We start from the raw sequence: 19,619 nt of genomic DNA, 5'->3' as shown, positions 1-19,619 counted from the left end.
TAGCAGAGCTGAGCACCACATTGAAGGTGTTGCTGTTGTTGTAATAGCAGCAGGAAACCAGGGCCCAGTTCCCTAGATAGGGTGGAAGACCAGAAACACAGGAAGCTGTGATGTGACTGACACGCTCAGCCTGGCTTCCAGGACACTAATAGCTCTGAGCATCTTCCTCCCCTGGTAGTCACTTCACAATGAGCGAAGCCAGAGGTGAACGGCTTAATAAATGCAAGAGAGGCAGGCCCGAGAAGAAAGGCAGAAGGGCATCAGCAGCAAAGACTGAGGGGAAAGGATCTGTGCCCAGTGATGTCAAAAGCCAGCCTGGCAGGCAAAGACAATGCGAGCACTGTTTTCACAGGGAGAGAGGGAGGTCACATCCCTACTCCTGCTTCCAAAACCCTTGCACAGAGAGAGTCGTTTGCAGGCCAGGCACAGGTATTAATTCTGTACTCTCTGTATTGTGCCTGGGACTCAGCCGGTTTGTGCACACAAAGTTAGTTCACAGAAGGAGTGTCCTTCCTTTCGGTATTTTACTTTCATCTTCGGTAATAGAGTGGAGAATAGTTAGATGCGATTTTAGAAGCTTTATTGTCTGCTTGGAGAGCATTAAGGAAGCCAAATGTGAGTTTGTTTGTAAAGTATTAGGAGAAACAGAAAGTGCTAAAATGGTTCACACCCTAGCGCTGCTAGGAAAACTCTCCTGCCTGACTGTTGGAGTAAATACAGAGAGGGTGGGCCTGGGCCATGCTCGCCTCAGGAGAGCAGGAGGGGGCTCTGGCTAGGGATGAGTTGAGTGCAGCTTTCCATGTTTAGCTAAAAAGATACGGGTTCTCTCTCCCAAGACTATTTCCTCCTGGATAATGAAGCGGGTGATTTACTGGTCCCCACTTTCTAGTTCCGGGTAAATAGAGAAGGATGAAACACCAGTTATACCAGTTATGGGGGCAAAATAAAACAGATATGTTTTCATAGCTTCCCATGCCTTTATAAGGCAGTGGGTAAAGCCGGGGCACACTCCACTCTTGAGGGCTTTTGCTTTTCTTCTAGACTGGAGGATTAGCAAGGCTCGTTGCCGTCACAGAAAGGCTGGTGTTGTTAGCAGCTGTTTAAATGCGGTGGTGAAGGGTCAGTTTGAAGCACTGAGAAGTTGGAAGCCTTGGATGTAGCATCTTTCTAAGCTTTTGGTTTCTTTCAGGAACCATAGTCTTCTCATGCCAGCCCACCTGTAAATAAAAGAAAGTTTTATAGAATCACAGACCCTGAGACTGGAAAGAGTTGTAGTGGTGGTATCATTTTGGGAAGGCTGGTGTCTACTGTGCATTACAGACATCATTAATCAATTGCGGAACATGCCACTGCTAACATGGCAGGGGTTCTGCTGGTCAGTATAGTAATCAAACTTGTTTGCTTCCTTGTAGTCATTCTTAAACCCAAGCCCAGAGACAGTAAACAAATTGGCCGAGGTATCCAGGAGCTAGTCACAGGTCAGGACTAAAGCTTGGTCTTCTGATGCCTCGGGTAACATTCTTTGTACTGCTGTGACCTCTGAACTGCTAGTATAGTTAACAGGCAGAGCTAGATACCCATTTGGGAACGAGTGACTATGCTTATAGATCAATTCAACTCTTAAAATGTAGGCTCATTCCTGGGCAAGATAAGGGAGAAGAGTATTTTATTTTATTTATGTTTATGGGTGTTTAGTCTACGTATGACTTTGAACCAAGTGTTTGTAGCGGTTTTGGAGACCAGAAGGGGACGTTAGATCCTTGGAACTTGAGTTATAGATGATTGTGAGTTGCAAATCGAACTCTGGTTCTCTAGAAGAGTAACCACTGCTCTTAGCCACTGAGCCATCTCTCCATACCCCAGGAAGAGGCTTTATAGGCAAGCCTAAGTCTCTCTCTCTTCTTTCCTTCCTCCCTTCCTCCCTCTTCTCTTCTCTTCTCTTCTCTTCTCTTCTCTTCTCTTCTCTTCTCTTCTCTTCTCTTCTCTTCTCTTCTCTTCTCTCCTCTCCTCTCCTCCCCTCCCCTCCCCTCCCCTCCCCTCCCCTCCCTTCCTCTCTCCTTTCCTCTCCTTTTCTTTTCTTTTTCTTTTCCTTTATTTTTTTGTTTTGAAATAATGTCTTGTTAATGTAGCCCTGGCTGGCTTGGTATTGTATAGTTTAGGCTGGTCTTGAACTCACATTAATCCTCTTGCCTCGGCTTCCCAACTGCTAGAATTCTAGGAGTGTTTCGCCACACTTGCCTTATTTATTACCATTTTAACCTCCTTTACCATTTATAACATAATTAGGGTGGAGCTGGGAATATGAAGTGACCAATTCTTACCTTAAAAGAATAACTTGGCAGTCAAGAGAAAATTGATGACAATGGTCTTGGCAAACAGCAGTCGTAGGCCCAGCACTGTGACAGACATCATGTTTACCTTCTCAGTGTGAACTGTGACTGAATGAAAGGAAGGACAGTGGAGTTGGGGGAGACCAAATTTCTTTCTACAGTGTCAACAACTCTCACCAGTTGGCTCCAAATCACCATGATTCTTCCTGGCCTGCATACCCAATGTGGTCTCAGACAGCACTCAGAGCCCCCAGGCTCCTGTGCCCACCCAGGCAGGCCAGTCTGGGAAACACTGGCTCATAGCCTGGCAAGCTCTGCTGGGACGGGGGCCAAGGGAACCAGCTGGGCTCAATGTGTGTGTGTGTGTGTGTGTGTGTGTGTGTGTGTGTGTGTGTTTTCTTTTGAATCTGATGCTTTCAGGTGATAACAACATAATTTGTTTTAATCTTGATTTGAACTAACCTCTTGGGCCATGGCAAGGCTCTGAAATTTGTGTGTCATTTTCAGGTTCTGGTAGTTTTTCATCATCTGGAAGAAACAACAGTGGTCAAGATGTTGATGACAATGAAGAAACCAAAGGAGACTCTAGGTCAGTAAACTGAGGGCCAGGGGCTCACACAGTTGTTTATTCAGACAGGATTCCTTGGGTTTGGGACCTTTTTGGCATCCTCAGTACAGCATCAAGATGCTCTGTAATTTGCAGGCACGGCAAGGATTTTTAATTCCATGATGAGACAGCCACCCTTGTGGAATTCTGGCCTTTGTGTTGGTCTAAATGATACCCTTGATGCCAGACATTTGTATGAAAAGAACAATGGTTGGTGAAGATGAGGGGTGGGGATTAAACAAGAGGAGCGATGCGAAGCATTTCTCTCTTAGCCAGAGACGAGCACATTATTATTATTATTATTATTATTATTATTATTATTATTATTTACTAGCACAATGCTAAATCAAAAGTTATCCACCCGAGTTCATATTGCTCGCTTCTCTTTCCTCTGGCTTGCCCATCTTATCTTCAGTTCTTTAAGCTAGATACTTACCGAAAGAATTTGCATATGGTTCAAAGTCAGTTGAGTGCACAGTTTCACTGTTGTGCTGAACTGAACATGTCACTGAATTTGAATCTCCATACTGACCAAGCTTGACAGCAGTATACTTCCCGCTGGGGGAGATGACTATAGCAGGGTCGAATTCTGCAATCTTCTTGGATGATCTGAGACTTATATTCACCTCTTTGGGGTAGAAGTCCTTCACCAGACAAGCAACATTTGTTCCGTTTTTCATGATGAAAACAGATGGTTTGGCAGGAGGCTGGCTTTCTGAAAATATAGTCAACGGAGATGATAGTTTGCAGCCCAGTGAGAATTAAACAGGCTTTGGCTAGAATCTAGAACATTCTATACATTGTTAGTAGTATTGTACCCTTGATAGCATTTCATGGAAGTGTGGACAAGGTGGGAAGAAAGAAGAGGCAGTTAGTTTGACTTCTAATAAGGAGCTTAAATGAGATAGGGTTGGAGGAGGGTTGGGGTATAACAACTACAGAGAAGTTTCTAGAACTGAGGATCTAGTATTGGCCTTGGGTGTGATCCCTGGGACTGCATAAACCCATCCTACTTTGGTATACCACATGTTACAGTAGGGAGGTAGAGGCAGGGGAATGAGGAGTTCTAGGTTATCCTTGAGTACCAGTCCAGCCTCAGCTACATGATACCCTGTCTCAAACCAAACCGAACTAAATCAAAATCAAAAGCAACAACCTCAAAAGGCTGGGGGGATAGCTCAGCTGGTAAATGCTTGCTCTGTAAGCATGAGAACCTGGGTTTGATTTCCAAAGCCTACATAAAAATACTGCACATGGTGGCCTGTGCTTGTAATCTCAGCACTGGGAAGGCATCTTCCAAGGCAGGAGATCCCAGGGTCTGCGGACCAGTCCACCTAGCCTCACTGTTTAGTTTGTGTTTCTCGAATGCCAAGCCAAGATGAGACGGTGTCTCATATGCGGTAGATAGTATTTCTGAGGATTATATTCAATTTCATTCTTTGGCTTCAATGTGCTCCTATTTTGCACTATGTCAATTGAAAGCACAGACTTCCAAAAAGGTCTGCATAGTCAACTCAAACTTGAGGATGGCGATGTTGAAGGTATTATAGGGTGTTTTCCCTGTTTTATAGACTTAAAGAGATCCCACTGAAAGTAAATGGTAGATTTATCTCAATTTGGGTGGACCTGATTCTTATTTAAGGGCCGGACTACAATTATATTTGAGTAATTTTTGTTTATGATTGTTTGATATAATTTTATGTATTCCAGGATGTATTTAAACTCTTTTTTAAAAAAAAGAATTATTAAAAACAAGAAAGTAATCTTCTTTCAACAAACCCAAAAGAAGATAGCCACAAAACATAAAAATAACATAAAAAATAACAGGGAGCATCAATCACTATTTCTTAATATTTCTTAAAATCAATGGACTCAATTCCCCAATAAAATGACATAGAAAAACAGACTGGATATGTAAAGAGGACCCAGTATTTTGCTGGACACAGGAAACGCACCTCAGTGTCAAAGACAGACACTACCTAAGAGTAAAGGGCTGGAAAACAATTTTCCAAGCAAATGGTCCCAAGAAACAAGCTTGAGTAGAAATTCTAATATCGAATAAAAGTAACTTTCAACCAAAAGTTATCAAAAAGGATAAAGAAGGACACTTCATAGTCATCAAAGGAAAAATCTACCAAGAAGAACTTTCAATTCTGGACATCTATGCTCTAAATGCAAGGGCACCCAAATTCATGGAAGAAAGTTTACTAAAGCTCAAAGCATACATTGCACCTCACAGAATAATAGTCGGAGAATTCAACACCCCACTCTCATCAATGGACAGATCATGGAAACAGAAACTAAACAGAAACACATTGAAATTAACAGAAGTTATGAACCAAATGGATTTAACAGGTATCTATAGAACATTTCATCCTAAAACAAAAGAATATACCTTCTTTTCAGCACTTCATGGCACCTTCTTCAAAATTGACCATATAATCGGTCACAAAACAGGCTTCAACAGACACAAGAAGATTGAAGTAATCCCATGCATTCTATCAGATCACCATGGATTAAGGCTGGTCTTCAATAACAACAAAAACAACAGAAAGCCCATGTACACATGGAAGCTGAACAAAGCCCGACTCAATGATAACTTGGTCAAGAAAGAAATAAAGAAGGAAATTAAAGGCTTTTTAGAATTTAATGAAAATGAAGGCACAACATACCCAAATTTATGGGACACAACGAAAGCAGTGCTAAGAGGAAAATCAGCTCTGAGTGCCTCCAAAAAGAAACTGCAGAGAGCATACACTACCTGATTAACAGCACACCTGAAAGATCTAGAACAAAAAGAAACAAATACATCCAAGAGGAGTAGATCACAGGAAATAATCAAACTAAGGGCTGAAATCAACCAAGTAGAAACAAAAAGAACTATACAAAGAATCAACAAAACCAGGAGCTGGTTCTTTGAGAAAAATCAACAAGATAGATGAACCTTTAGCCAGACTAATCAGATGATACAGAGACAGCATCCAAATTAACAAAATCAGAAATGAAAAGGGAGATATAACAATAGAAATGGAGGAAAATTTAAAAAGTTATCAGATCCTATTATCAAAGCCTATATTCAACAAAACTGGAAAATCTGGATGAAATGAACAATTTTCTAGATAGATACCAGATACCTAAGTTAAATCGGGATCAGATAAACCATCTAAACAGTCCCATATCACCTAAAGAAATAGAAGCAGTCATTAAAAGTCTCCCAACAATAAATGAATGAATGAATGAATAAATAAATAAATAAATAAATAAATAAATAAATAAATAAATACCAGGATCAGGTGGGTTAAGTACAGAGTTCTATCAGCCCTTCACAGAAGACCTAATACCAATACTCTTCAAACTATTCCACAAAATAGAATCAGAAGGAACACTACCCAATTCATTCTATGAAGCCACAGTTATGTTGCATATTCTCCCCTGGAGATGGAAAGGTTTCTATCTAATCAGGAACCTGTCACAATTCCTTTCACAGAGGACTTCACAAGAGGTTTTTTCCTACTTCTATCATGTTTAATGTTCCAAATAGATTTTAAAAACTGGTTGAGTACATATTACTTTTAGCTTCAGAAGATATCAAGTCTATTAAAGAGGTATTTAACCATTATAAATTATTTTGATGACTTAAAAATGTCAATACTGAGTTGTATATTTTAAAATAAATTTTATTAGTTTAATAAAAAATGATGTAAAAAAAAGAATTATTTGTTTTATGTATATAAGTACACTGTAGCTATCCTCAGAAATACCAGAAGAGGGCATTGCATCCCATTACAGATGGTTGTGAACGACCATGTGGTTGCTAGGAATCGAAATCAGGGCCTCTTGAAAGACATTCAGAGCTCTTAACCACTGAGCCAATTCTCCAGACTCTGTATTCAAACTCTTAATCCTTTTGTCTCAGTCTCCTTAGTACTGAGATTATAGATTTTTTGCTATTTTCTTTGAGTCATTTCTTTTGAGACGGGGTCTCATGCATCCCAGACTGGCTTTGAACTTGCTCTAGACACAAGGATGACCTTGAACATGTGATTCTTCTGTTTTCATCTCCTGAGTACTAGGATTGTAGGCACACACCATCAGAGGATAACAACTACCATTCTCAGAAAGTACTTGTAGATATAAAACCAGCTAAGCCCATTTTTTATTCTAAAAGGGGATATGGAATGAATGCTGGTCCCAGAACTGGATCCTCTATCTGCCTCCTCTTCTTTCACACTTTGCTTTTGAACAGAACCTACCACTAATCAAGGTATGCACTTTCTCCTCCTTTCTTGAAAACTAGAAATCCTGATGCTTTGAGAAAGACAACTAACTGCCTGATGGAAGTTCCTGAACTGAGATAAATTTTGTGTTCTCAGAGACTTGGCTTCTGCATTATCTTCAAATAACTGCGAAGGAAGGAGCCTTGTTTTACATACAACAAGGAAGGACAACTGACCCTTGGACAGATTTCTAAACATTTGTTTCTGTTTTTACTTTCAACAGTAACTTTTCTTGTTTACTAAAAAGGAGTTGGGTTTGGCTTGTTGGTCTCAAATAAAAACTATGTTGAATTACAATGTTTTCTTTATCTCTTATGGGTTATGGTCAAGGCAGCAGGTCTTCCTTATCAGAAAAGCTTGGTAATGTATGTGCAAGAAGAAGCAGGCTGATGCTTTAAATGCTCTCTCCAGAGTCTGGATTTGAGTTTTAGTGATGGGGTCCATGATAGTGAAACTATAACCAAATCAGTTGGTCGGATTGGTTGAGAGGAGTGACTATTGATGAGAAGGTGCTTGCTGCTCTCCACAGTAGAACTGGATCAGGGCCGATCAGGGATATCCTAAGAGAACAAACTCTTCAGAGAAGGCTACCTCACGAGTAAACTGTAATTCTCCAGTTTTTTTCCTCCACCAAGAAGATCAACCGAAAGATTGGGATCTGTTCTGGCACTCAGGGGGCAGAAAGCTAATTCCTAAGATTATGACTATTTTGGCTTTGGCTCTTGACAAGATTGGCTCTCTTTTCTTTCTTTCTTTTTTCAAAGAGTTTCTTAGAATTCTCTGCTCTAAACCCTCCTGAGAAAACCTTACGTTTTTAGTCTTCTTACACACTGAAGTCGCAGCCAGCAAAACTGATAACCCCAGCATTAACGGCTGGAAACCACAAGTCTTCATCTCTTGCCTCTCCTTTCAGATGCCTGCTATCTCTTGTTCATTATCCTTTTTGTGGCTGGGCATGTATTTTGTGGTTGATTTTTCAAGAGAGTGAGGAGCTAGCAATTTGTTCAAACAAAACAAAACAAACCCACCAAAATAACCAAAGCCAAGTTAAACCCCTACCTTATCAGTTACTCAGGAGTATGATCCCATCTGAGTAAGTTGGACGCTGAAGGCTTGCTTGGGTTTTGCTGAGACAGGGTCTCACTAAGTTTAAAGCAGTTAAAGCAAACTTCCCACTCTCAGTCCTCTTGCCTCAGCTTCCCGAGTGCCAATAGTACAGTGTATGGTTCTGGGCCCAGCCGCTTGTGTGAATTTTAAAATCTATCGCTAAGAAGCTATCATCAATAATCATCTTAAGCAAGGGAGATCACTTCTGAATAATACGAATATTATAACACAACTGGCAAGATGGATGTTTGAAGAGGTTCATGCATGTATGTGCTGAGCCTTGAAAGTATTAGTCAGGTTTTAAAATTGAATATAGTGCATTGATTTAATAAAACGTTTTCTCAGTCTCTCTCTCTAAGTTAAGATCCATTATGTTTAAAACAATCGAAGGAAAAGTTTACCCAATCAATTCATTGGCATCTGGTTGTCATGCTAACTAGGGAAAACAGAATCTGGCTTAAGTTGGACCTTCCTTTTTAAATAAGTAGAATGGAGACATGTAGTTGCCCTATGGGACTTAGTCTAGTCTGTATTTGATTTAAACAAATATTTGAAGATAAGATTTAAGTGAAAAATTTCAGTGTTTATCTTTTGAGAACAGTCTTTCGTTATTCTACAAATATATCTATATTTCAATGCTTTTCCAGGTATATTTGCTTGGACAATACCACTTAGTTTTCAGACATTCTCCTCTTATGAGCGCTCATATAATGCTAAAATTAACTGCTGGGAACCAACACGAAGAGAAGACAACATCCTTTCTAAATGCTCTTTATGACTTACAAACTTAGATATTATCCATGGTAGAACCACATAGTGCATTACCACTTAGAGAAGAGTAGGATTACTGCTTCTCTAAGAATTGTGACATCTAGAAGAAATGTCACTTGGAATTTCAAGGCTCTTTGCCAGTGTGGAATTGCACTTAAGTCCCAAAGTTTATTCTACCTGGTTGTTCTGACTTGAATAACCACCTGTCTCTGAAGCCTTCTGAGCCGTAGGAGATTTGTGCTCTGTAAGGAGGCATGCAGACTGGTTAGCTCAGCCAAAGATATGTGCAGGAAGCAAACAATTTCCTGGGGAGTTGGAGCCCAAGCACACCCCCTATGACTGCCTCCCTTCCCCTTAGGTGATACATTTATTAGTGTAATTTTAAAAAGATTTCTTTGTATTTTCAAGTTTGATCTGTAGATTTAAGAAATAAATAAGGACTAGAGTTTTAATATCTATATATTTAAAAATAAAAGTAGTAACAGAAGCATGTTAGAAATTCAGCACCTTCACATCTGTCCCACTCTAACTCTGAGATACAAGGGAATCTACTAGTAATAATTTGTAATATAAAATGGATGGTAGCTCTAGTTCCAGGATTCAAATTATCCATAGAAATATAGAAAAAAAAATCAACTTACGGGGCTCCACAAAGAGCTTTATGCCAGTTCCAAAAAACATCTGTCGGGTGTCCCAGGAGCACGTTATAATCTTGCTTTGCAGATAACCAGTCTAGGACCAACCCTGGGCCTGAGCTTCAACATCTGTGTCTTGCCTCTCAGCCTGCAACTCAGCCTATAGAGGCTACAGTTCAGAGAATTGTAAAGTTGTCCTTGATGAGTCAGGAGGCCAAGTACACAGCATGTCCTTTTCTTTTGAAGCTGATAGCTGAATGTTTGGATAGGAAAGCGAGCACAGAGTCTCCATCTAAGAGATGAGGGAACAGGACTGAAGCAAAGCAAGAGAGGGCGACGGACAGCTGACTTCATGACGCAAAATTTAACTCCCAAGTTATTTGAGAAGGCTTTCAAGAAAAACACAGTAGCTGGGTACAGAGATAGAATACTAGATTTCTTACTGATTGAAAGGAAGGTGAGCAGACCTTAGAAACATTGTCTTCTCACACTTTGGTTCCCTTCTCTTGAACCATGAACAGTATATTTTGATTTGAGTCCTATCTTCCCCCATTACTCAGAGTGAGTTTCATGGTGGTAATGAGTTTGCTTTTAAATTACTGATCCCAGAAGAGAGCCAAGGACCTGAAGACTCAAGACAAGGACTTGAGTAACAAATAGTTGTGGTTGGCAAGACCCCACTGGTGCTCTATCATGCCTGTAGGTCAGACATGTCAATCCTTGTGTTGTTGTCTTCATTTAGTTTCTTTTTCTAATTTCTTCTGATCCTGGAGTCAGATACAAGTCTCAGGAAGGCATAGTAGTCATCATGACTGTGTAGACCACACAATACCATCACCAAACTCAAGGACTAGAGCTAGAACCACAGAAAAGAGAATGACAGTAACAGAGGGCCATCATTGGAAGTTGCAGCTTTTAGAACTCAAGACCTGATTTGAAATTCTCACTTTCTGCACCTGAGCGTCACATATCATATTCACTTCTATCACTGCAGGTAGAAACCAGAGAAGAAAGTACAAGATCACAGGGAAGTTTGGTTAGTGTCCCAACAGATAGTAAAGATTTATTTCTTCACTCTCCTTTTCCCCAAAACTCCCAAAGGTTCAGACTTAAAGATTTGACTCTTAGCACAGAAGATAATTCTGAATTTCAAGTGGAAAAGGTTTAAAGAGAAAATGAAACATAGTGCTTTTTGCTCAGATGCAATTTACCAAACATCAATCAGACTGCAATTGGCTATAGCGTAATTTTGTTTCCCTCCTTCTCTTCGTTGCTCTGGTATTTGTCTCCTTAGAAATAAGAAAATATAACAAATCCCACTGTTTCCCTGGTAGCAATAGGCAGTGGAGAACCTTTTCAAGCTTTTATTATCCTCTGAGAGGCAGAGACCAAGCTGATTACCAGTCACTCAGGACTGCCAGGGTTTCCATTCTCACATACCTTTCCCACTTCTTTACTTCCTCTAGAATAAGAAGAACACACATGTCGTCATGTAAGACATAATGGCTTCCCCCAATGGACTTGGAATTTTTTAGCTATTAGAAAGACTGTTGGTCTCTGGTTTGACTCCAGTGGCTTCACTTCTGATAGCCAAACCACTGAAACCTGGGTTTCAAACACTGGATCAGGTTACCAGTGGATAATGCTTTCAGGAGAACACCATCACTTCCCAGTTTTTCTGGAGTCAGTGTCTGTGTTTCTCTGAGATATGAGTCCCTGATGCCTTGTGCAGATCCTCCACATTCCCGGCTTACAGGAGAGGGAAGTGTTACTCTGGCTAGCATGGGATCTTTGGGATCACTTAATCTGAGGCCAGCCTTGCTGGTTCAATGCAAGTTCTCACAGAAAAATGAAAGAAAGAAAAGAAACCAAGGTGAGATAGATAAACAGATAGGTAGATGGATAGATAGATAGAGTACATTTAATGCCTTTCATGCCTTTTCCTTATTCCTAACCTCCCCTCTTACACTATAGTCACAATTCTTACCCTGAGAGACTCTTCTCATATGGAGCAGCTGTGGTCCTAGTTCCTGCCAGAGGGCCAGAACCAGAAACTTACCCTATCAAGGTCGTTGTAGAAAATGTACTCTTATTGAACTTCGGGATAGAGTTTTCAATCATGTATAGAGTATTTCATTAAGAAAAACCTAATACATTTGTCCTAAAAGTTTATTCTAATTCATTGCAACAAATAATGAGTTTCAAATCCCCTGAGAAGCCTCCCAATCCCCTGAGAAGCCTCATTTATCTCCACTGTGTTACTGACTCTAAGGCAGTGGCTCTCAACCTTCCTATTGCTGCAACACTTTAATGTAGTTCTTCATTTTGTGTGATCTACGCCCAACCATAAAATTATTTCATTGCTACTTCATAACTGTAATTTTCTATGGTTATGAATCATAATGTAAATATCTGATATGCAGAATATCTGATATGCAAACTCCTGTAAAAGGTTCATTCGACCCTCAAAGTGGTCAGAACCCACAAGCAGAGAATTGCTGGTCTAAGTGCTACTCTCAGGTTCTGTGATGAGCGGATCCCCACTTCCATAGCTAAGCTACACTGCCATGGCACTAGCTTAGGCATCAGTTGAATTCTTTGCTCTTTATCCCTTTCAGTCTGCTTCGTCGTTTGGCTAGGGTTGGTGGATCAGCGTGAGGGTGGCTACAGGAATGGAACCTTGTGAAGGCTTCTCAGAGCTGAGTGTTGTACTTTGCAGCCTGTTTAACTTCTTTTATCTTCTGAATGTTGACATTTTAGGGAAGCCCCTAGGCTTTTGGCTAGTAGCTCTTCGATCTGCCATTTCTTATCCCTAGATTTTTGCTGACAATCTCATTTTCCGTAAGAGAAAGGAATCGTGTTGGTTTTGCTGAAATACTAAATGGCCATCGTGAGCAGAAATAGTTATAGGAAGACTCAAGTAAGATAATGGTCACCAGGTCCTGGACCATCGTCTGGACAAGGAAGGGCAAAGTGCTCTCGGGCAAGGACCACTAACTCAGGAGAGGTGGGTCTGTCCCAGAGTTCATAGAGGTGGGTCTGTCCCAGAGTTCATAGTAACTATGTAAAATTACCATTCATAACAAAACCTTATACTACTTAACAAACACTGGTCTCCCTATTATTTTAGTAGACATTGTAAACAAGATAATGAGCTGGTATTGTTAGGTCCATTCTACAGGTGCTGTCACTGGAGATAAAGCCTCTTTGCTAAGCTCCCCCACCCCTGAGGCATGCATGCACGTGTAAGCAAGAGAGAGACTGCTGTGTATCTTTCTCTATCATTCTCTACCTTTTTTGAGCCAGAATCTTTCATGGAACCTGGAGCTCACTGATTAGGCAAGGCTATCTGGCCAGTGAGAGCCAGGGAGTCTCTTGTCTCTGCCTCCCCAGGGCTAGGATTGCAGGCAAGGGCCACTATGCCAGGCTTTTTACACGAGTTCTGAAGCTCTGCACTCAAGTCTTCATGCTTTATGGTAAGCACTTTGCCAACTAAACCATCTCTCCAGTCTCTCTTTCAAGTTTGTTCCCTGACATATAAAAAGTTTTTGTTCTGACATATAGCCTACTGACCATTCTTCACACACTCCAGAGATCACAATGTCCCCATTGCCTGGAAGTCCCATTCCTCTGGGAAGCTGAAAGGTTTACTCTGCCGTATCAAATACCACCTTTCCAATGAGACTTTCTGTTTAAAATCACACCCTGGTCCCTTCTGTATGTGCCTTTTATCCCACTTCTCGGATCTTGGCTTGTTGCAGCCTACAGTCTGTTAACCTTGTGTCATTTGCCTTTACAGCATACGAATTTTGATCTGCTCTGTTGGGGCTGACACCTTGAACCTAAAATAGTGCTTGGCACAGGTGACAGTGCCATGCCCCAGGCTGCGGATCAGGGCTCTGCTTTGTTGCTTCCAGTTTGGTATACCACAACAGAGGTGTCCTCTGATGGACTGAATCATTTATGTAACAAAATACAGTCAGTGTCTTAAACGTCTTTGTGGAAAGTAAATCTTAACGCATTTATCTCCATGGACCAAGGAAGATAGATAATAAATCCACAGACAGTTTTAGACAGACAAAGGGACTATAAATAATAGAGTGGAAGAAGGGGTTTTGTGGGTGGGTTGGGAAGGTCTCACATTTCTAAGCAGGGGTTGGGAGAAAGCTATACCAGTCTCTGGTGGGAAAATGGCTCTAAGTAGAGAACTGAATGCATAAAGAGTCCGTTCAGGGAGATGCTTACGAGAAAGGAGTGGGGGAAGGGAGCTGTTGAAGAGCCAGTGACTAGAGTTAGGCAGCCCTCCAAGGGGAGCAGGCAGATATTCTGACGAACTGTCTGGGCCTTTCTGTGTTAGGAACTCTGAGGCTCTAAAGTTGGAGCATGAGTGAGGAGCCTACCCTCTGCTTCAGGAGAGGGATGGTGTGGATATGAGGTAGGAGCCCTTTCTTGGTAAGGGAGGTGCTGGAAATGGCAGCTGGAAAGGAAACAGCACAGAGTCCCGAAGGGGTGATTGTTCCAAGTGGGATGGACCCTGGCTGTGTGCAATACAGCTTGGCAGAACAGCAGGGACCTTCAAAGCACAGACGCTGGGACCACACAGGTGACTTAAACTAGGGTTTGGCTAAGTTGTGTGATCTTGGGTAACCCCCTCCTGGATTCACTTTCCTGGTATGCAAAAACACAAAGTGGTAACTAATTTCACAAGAGATTGAAGAAAAGAACTGATGCAAGGTAAGCACCCCCAAAGCAATATTGTGATGTAAGGCTGGTATACAGTAACAGAGGGCACTGTGAGGCATCTTACAGCCACCTTCATTTAGGATGCTGTTTCTGAGGACCATGACCCTTCTGTGAACTCCTGCCATGAACACTGTGTGCACATGATTCTATGGTGGTGACTTATTGCATGGTATCCCCAGGTTTACTCTCCATGTTGGGCTAGACTACCCAGTGGGATCTGCTGCTGTGTGTGGATCTGACCAGTTAGCGTGGGGCTTCCTGGGAACCTTGCAAGCAAGAGATTGAAAGAGGCTCCTGAAGAAAGAATCAAAAGAAATTTGGCTTCAGATAAGACAAAGGCCCTGTTTGCAGCCATAGCTCATTAGTGCAGCACTGGTTGGTTAAAAGGAAGGCGCTATTTAAAACTATTCTGGGTCCTACCCCCAAGCCGCTTCTTAGCTTTTCTAGCTCAGAGAATAATGTAATGCCCCGGCTGGGCGTCTGGCAAACTTCAATTAATCACATTTCTTTCTTTGGAGGGGGAAGAGGGTCAGATCTACCTGCTGCAGTTTGCCAAATCATTTTCCTTAAGTTCACTTACTTTTGAAGTTAAAATATAATTAAAAGGAAACTTTAAGCCATGTGGATTTGAGAAGCAATTTCTGCTATTCTACACTTGGGGGGACATGGGCCCAGTAGATCAGAGCAAGTTAACTCATTAGGAAGAGCTTCAAATGAACAAAGGGAGATTAGGGAAATTGGTCACTACCTCACCTGGGGAGTGGGGACATGCTGTTATTTTAGTGAGATATTTCAAAGTCAAAGAAATTTAAAGGCAAAAGTCTGAGTTGCTTGACTTTACAAACTCTTCCAAAGGATGGCAAACTTGAGTTTCCCTACTTGACTGTTACTTTAGCTTCAGGTCTGTCTCTCCCTTGCTCTGTGTGTCTACAGTAGGTGCTCGTGGGGGTTCTGAAGATGTCCTCCGACTTGGATCTCCCTTCTTGGCTCCAGATCCTTGGCTGCTTTCACTTCCCACACTCAGGACGCCCCTGACCTCTTACTTTAAAATTACAGGCCTTCTCTTAGCCTTGGAAAACAAGTGGAAAGTCAGAGCGGCAGGGCAGAGAGCCTTGTTGCTCTCCTAGAAGCCAGTCTGGTGACTTGTGAGCACCAGCTTATCACTAAAGTTTTTGGGACCTTTGCAGTGGAGTTTACCTTGCGGGTTTGGTAGACCCTTGGCTTAGGGTCCGTATCCGCTACCTGGCCACAGCTTCTACCAAGTGGGAAACACCATCTTTTTTAATAGCAAGAAACTGTTGAATTAAGATGGCAATTGAAATGATATTCTAATAGACACCTTTTGTATAGAGTACACTCAACACCTTCAGTGTGACGGACAAATTTTGTATAGAATACGCTCTTCATCACCATTAGTGTGACTACCGTAGAGTAGCTAGGAACACGGATTCTGAAAGACCTTAGGGAGCTCCCGCAGACTTTTTTTTAAGTGTCTCTTGGTTGAAAGTCCCACGTTCTCATTAATTCTTATTCTTGGATCTGGTCTCACTGGGAACCACACTGCTCCATCATTATTTCTCTCTAGTTATAGTTTCTCTCTCTGCAGTTTGACCAAATAGACAGGAGTATTTGGTGTCTAGACACCTTCCTCCCACAGAGGACTGTGCTGACTGACACACTTGTAGTGAATGTCTACTTATTCTGGCTTCATGCTCCATGACCAGGACACTGAATTTATTCTGTGCTGTCCCAGGAACAGACGTCTGGCCTAAGGAAGATCAGCAGTATTTAAATCTGGAGCCATTGCTATAGGATGGATCACCCGAGCACACATTTGTCCTGATTCTGCTGAGCTGTCCCACTCTGTCATTTCTACAGTTTGGCTTGATTCTCTGGAGCAGTCACAATTCTCTCAGGTTCTTCTGAGATGCATTTTTTTTTTCAAATCCCCCAAATGCTACTTTTTAAAAGACAACCCTGCTCTATGTAGGAGCTGACCAGAGTCCACCTCATCCCAGGCATCTTCCTCAACACGCCTGGATCACCAGGGATGCGGCTATTACTCCTTTCACATCTCCTCATACTTCCAACCTCTTTAGGTGGAAGATCCCTCAGCCCCCAACCCAGACAAATAAACGACTTACTTGGTTCCACAGTCACTTGGGTTCCTTGTCCAAAGACGAGTTTGTCAGTAGCACAGCTACTGAGGCCATTCCAAAAACCTTGGCAGCTGTTTCCCATCTTCTTCTCACTCTGATGTCATGGCTGGAGGGCTTTCATACTTCTATCCTTTAAAGACAGCATGTGTTACTCATCCAGCTGGCTCATCGTGACTTAACATCATGTACCAGGATGGGTTCGCTTACGGAAGGTTGATGTCTGAGCACCATGTGGGAACAACATATTCCATAGTAAACCTTTCCTGCACAGTACACACACGAAATTCTCTTGGCAGAGCTTTCTGTTGTTTTAAATGTAGACCCACACATAGTTCTTTGTCTCAGAAAGCCAGCACTGTCAGGTCTTGGATTCATGACTATCCCAGTTAAGGTTTTTATATGTGTCACACGGCCTTAAGGTCAGAGAATCTATAGGACAACAGGGAGAAGAAGAAGGCACTCTGAAGAGCTGGTTAGTTCCAGGGAGAAAACTTCAAAACTGCTAAGTGTGGCTAGGGAACTGGCCACGAGCAGATCAACTTTCTGTCAAGCCCACCTTCCGGGCTGCAAAAGGAAAGAACTCAGGTAAGTTTCTCTAGGGACCTGACTTCACAAATTCCACATGGAAAGTCTCATTTAGCTCTTAAAATGCTGTAGAACCAACAGGGGAACACTCCAAGGATACTCTTAGCTAACAAGTAAGTGACAAAGTATCAGTTTTACCCAGGAAACAGCTGTGGGACAGAGGCCAGCAGGTGGGGGTCATCTCTTGTCCAGTCATCTTCCTGACATTTTTTTCCAGGCTTCCAAACAAGGGCAGCTTGCCGGGCTATGTTTCCCCTCCGTGGTGGCTGGCCCAGGCAGGAGGCCTGGGAGATGGTTCTTCACCCTGCAGTTTTTGTACAGGTCCCTGTGGGGTTTCAAACACTGTGCTCGTATCCCTCCGATCACGGTGCTACAGAGCTTTGCAAAAACCTTCCCTGGGCTTTGTATCACATGCCTCTGAGAACCCCCAGCCAGGTGTTTTCTGCATGCCAAGCCACAGACGATCAAAGGGTTTGGCAGTTAGTTCAGGCCAGACTTGCCTGGGTACTTACTGTCTAATGCCTGCCGCCCTGCTGGCTGGCTCTGCTCTGGGGTCAGAGTGGACTTTTAGAAATTATAATGTCCACCCCTATCAATGCATACTTTCTGGCCTGTCTTCCCTCAGATGGCTTCCCACCGGGGACTGTGTTAGATATCTGAAAGTCTTCTGTGAGTGCCACACGCTGTGTGGGCTAGGCAGAGAATGTTTGTGGTCAATGTAGTTTTTCTTCTTTCCCGCCAAGCCTCAGAACCTCTTCTGCCTGAAGTGCTTTCCCCTTGGGTAGTGTTAGGAGGTCTGTAAAAGGCTTTCAGGTAAATTTAAAATTGTATCCTCTCCACTGACCTCTCAGTTGCTTAATTTGGAGCTGGTAGCCCATGTGGTGTCCTGTGAGAGAAATGACACCTGCTGGGTTTGTCCTGGCAGCAGTACAGGCTCCCGCTTGGTAAACAGACTCTCCTCTGTGGGCTTTATAAAAGGTATCCATGTCTCCAGCTGATGCTGCCTTGCCCTAGGGCCTCCTCACACATTCCAGCTACTTCTTAATGGCCCAGTGACCTTGGTCAAGGCACAACCAGATCCAGCAGAGACAGTAATTCTGCCTAAATGCAACAGATACGTCTTAGTTATAGAGATATTCCACTTCTGGTTTTGGGCTGAGTCATGTCCTTGAATCATGCTCTCAGATACTAATCTTGTTTGCTCTTGATCACCGTGAGCATCACTGTGAAAACACGGCAGCGCAATAGGTTCTTCTAAAGTGAGCCTGTTAAATGTTGAATATTAATGGGAGTGTGTGAGTTTGGTGCTTCTTGTTTATCAAGAGGGGGTAGGACTGAACGAAATGTTGGTATTCACTCCTGGAGATCTTAAGAGGCACCCATGGCTTAACATGGAAAGCTGTTATTTCACTTGTGGTCTTTCTGCTGACTCCTTCCCACCTAGATGTAACGACTACATGCAGAGGCTTAGAGGAGAATAAAGAATTGTAACTCACACCCTTGACTATGCTCCTGTTGGACGTTAGTCTTTGAGACGTCCAGAGGTGGATGTTCACTGTGCTGATGAAATCAACTCCCGGCTAACTCATATGCCACACGAAGACTTCCACCCTAGTACTGGTGTGCAAGATTTCCCAAGGAGTGATCAGGAGAAACTGCTGAGAGAGACTATTGTAGGAAAGAAGAAGCTGGGTACCCTAGCAAGGATGCAGCTACTATAGCCCCCAGCTCTTCATTCTCCCTTCCCAGCTGTGTAGATACAGATTTGCTATCACACAATGTACAATAGGCATGGTGAACCCCTACTCTTGACGCTGGCATTTTTGATGCAAATGACAGTGTTTCAGTTCCAAGCTCCTCATCGTCCATTTCTACCAGCGTTTTCAAACCTTCTGTGATATAAAGAATATGTCCTCGGAAGTCACTGTTGTTTCTGCCTGGGTCCTTTTTTTTTTTTTTTTTTTTTTTTTTNATTGCTTTCATATATTTATTAACCATTTGTACTCCCTCATTTAATATGTTTTTTGAGATTATACTATCACCTCCTTTCCTACATCCTATATACTCTTCCAGGATCTCCTTACACCGTCATGTCCTTTTTTTTTTTTTTTTTTTTTTTTATCATGTGGAATAGATTTGAACACAATCCATATCTTGAAACCAAATCCAGGTGGCCTGCTGCAAAAGTAAGACATTAGACTAAAAATGTAGCACTATTTGTTACAGAATATAGTCACAACAGTACTATACAACTAAGTAGTGATACAACCAAAATGTGGCAGGAGATAGTTTCTTGAGAGTTAGAATCTGGAGTCTGAAGCCATTTTGGAGAACTTACTGTGTTATATTTAAATGGTGAGCCTTCTGCAGTTTGAATGAAACTTCTATCCAAGGATGGCTTAGTA

General features: G+C 42.2%; 2 gene segments (V, D, J or C); both read right to left on the bottom strand.

Annotated features, from left to right (window-relative positions):
* LOC110325298 overlaps positions 1-19,619 on the bottom strand; it is a 525,591-nt gene that overhangs the window by 77,762 nt on the left and 428,210 nt on the right.
* On the bottom strand, positions 564-16,912 carry LOC110325300. The segment is given in 6 exon segments: positions 564-1,217; positions 2,322-2,438; positions 2,793-2,858; positions 3,374-3,652; positions 16,615-16,754; positions 16,837-16,912. Coding segments are annotated over 4 exon segments (558 nt in total).

The sequence above is a fragment of the Mus pahari genome, chromosome 8, assembly GCF_900095145.1.
Source record: "Mus pahari chromosome 8, PAHARI_EIJ_v1.1, whole genome shotgun sequence".
Lineage (NCBI taxonomy): Eukaryota > Metazoa > Chordata > Mammalia > Rodentia > Muridae > Mus > Mus pahari.
The sequence above is the reverse complement of the archived record's forward strand: the minus strand, read 5'-3'. Positions and strand labels throughout refer to the sequence as shown.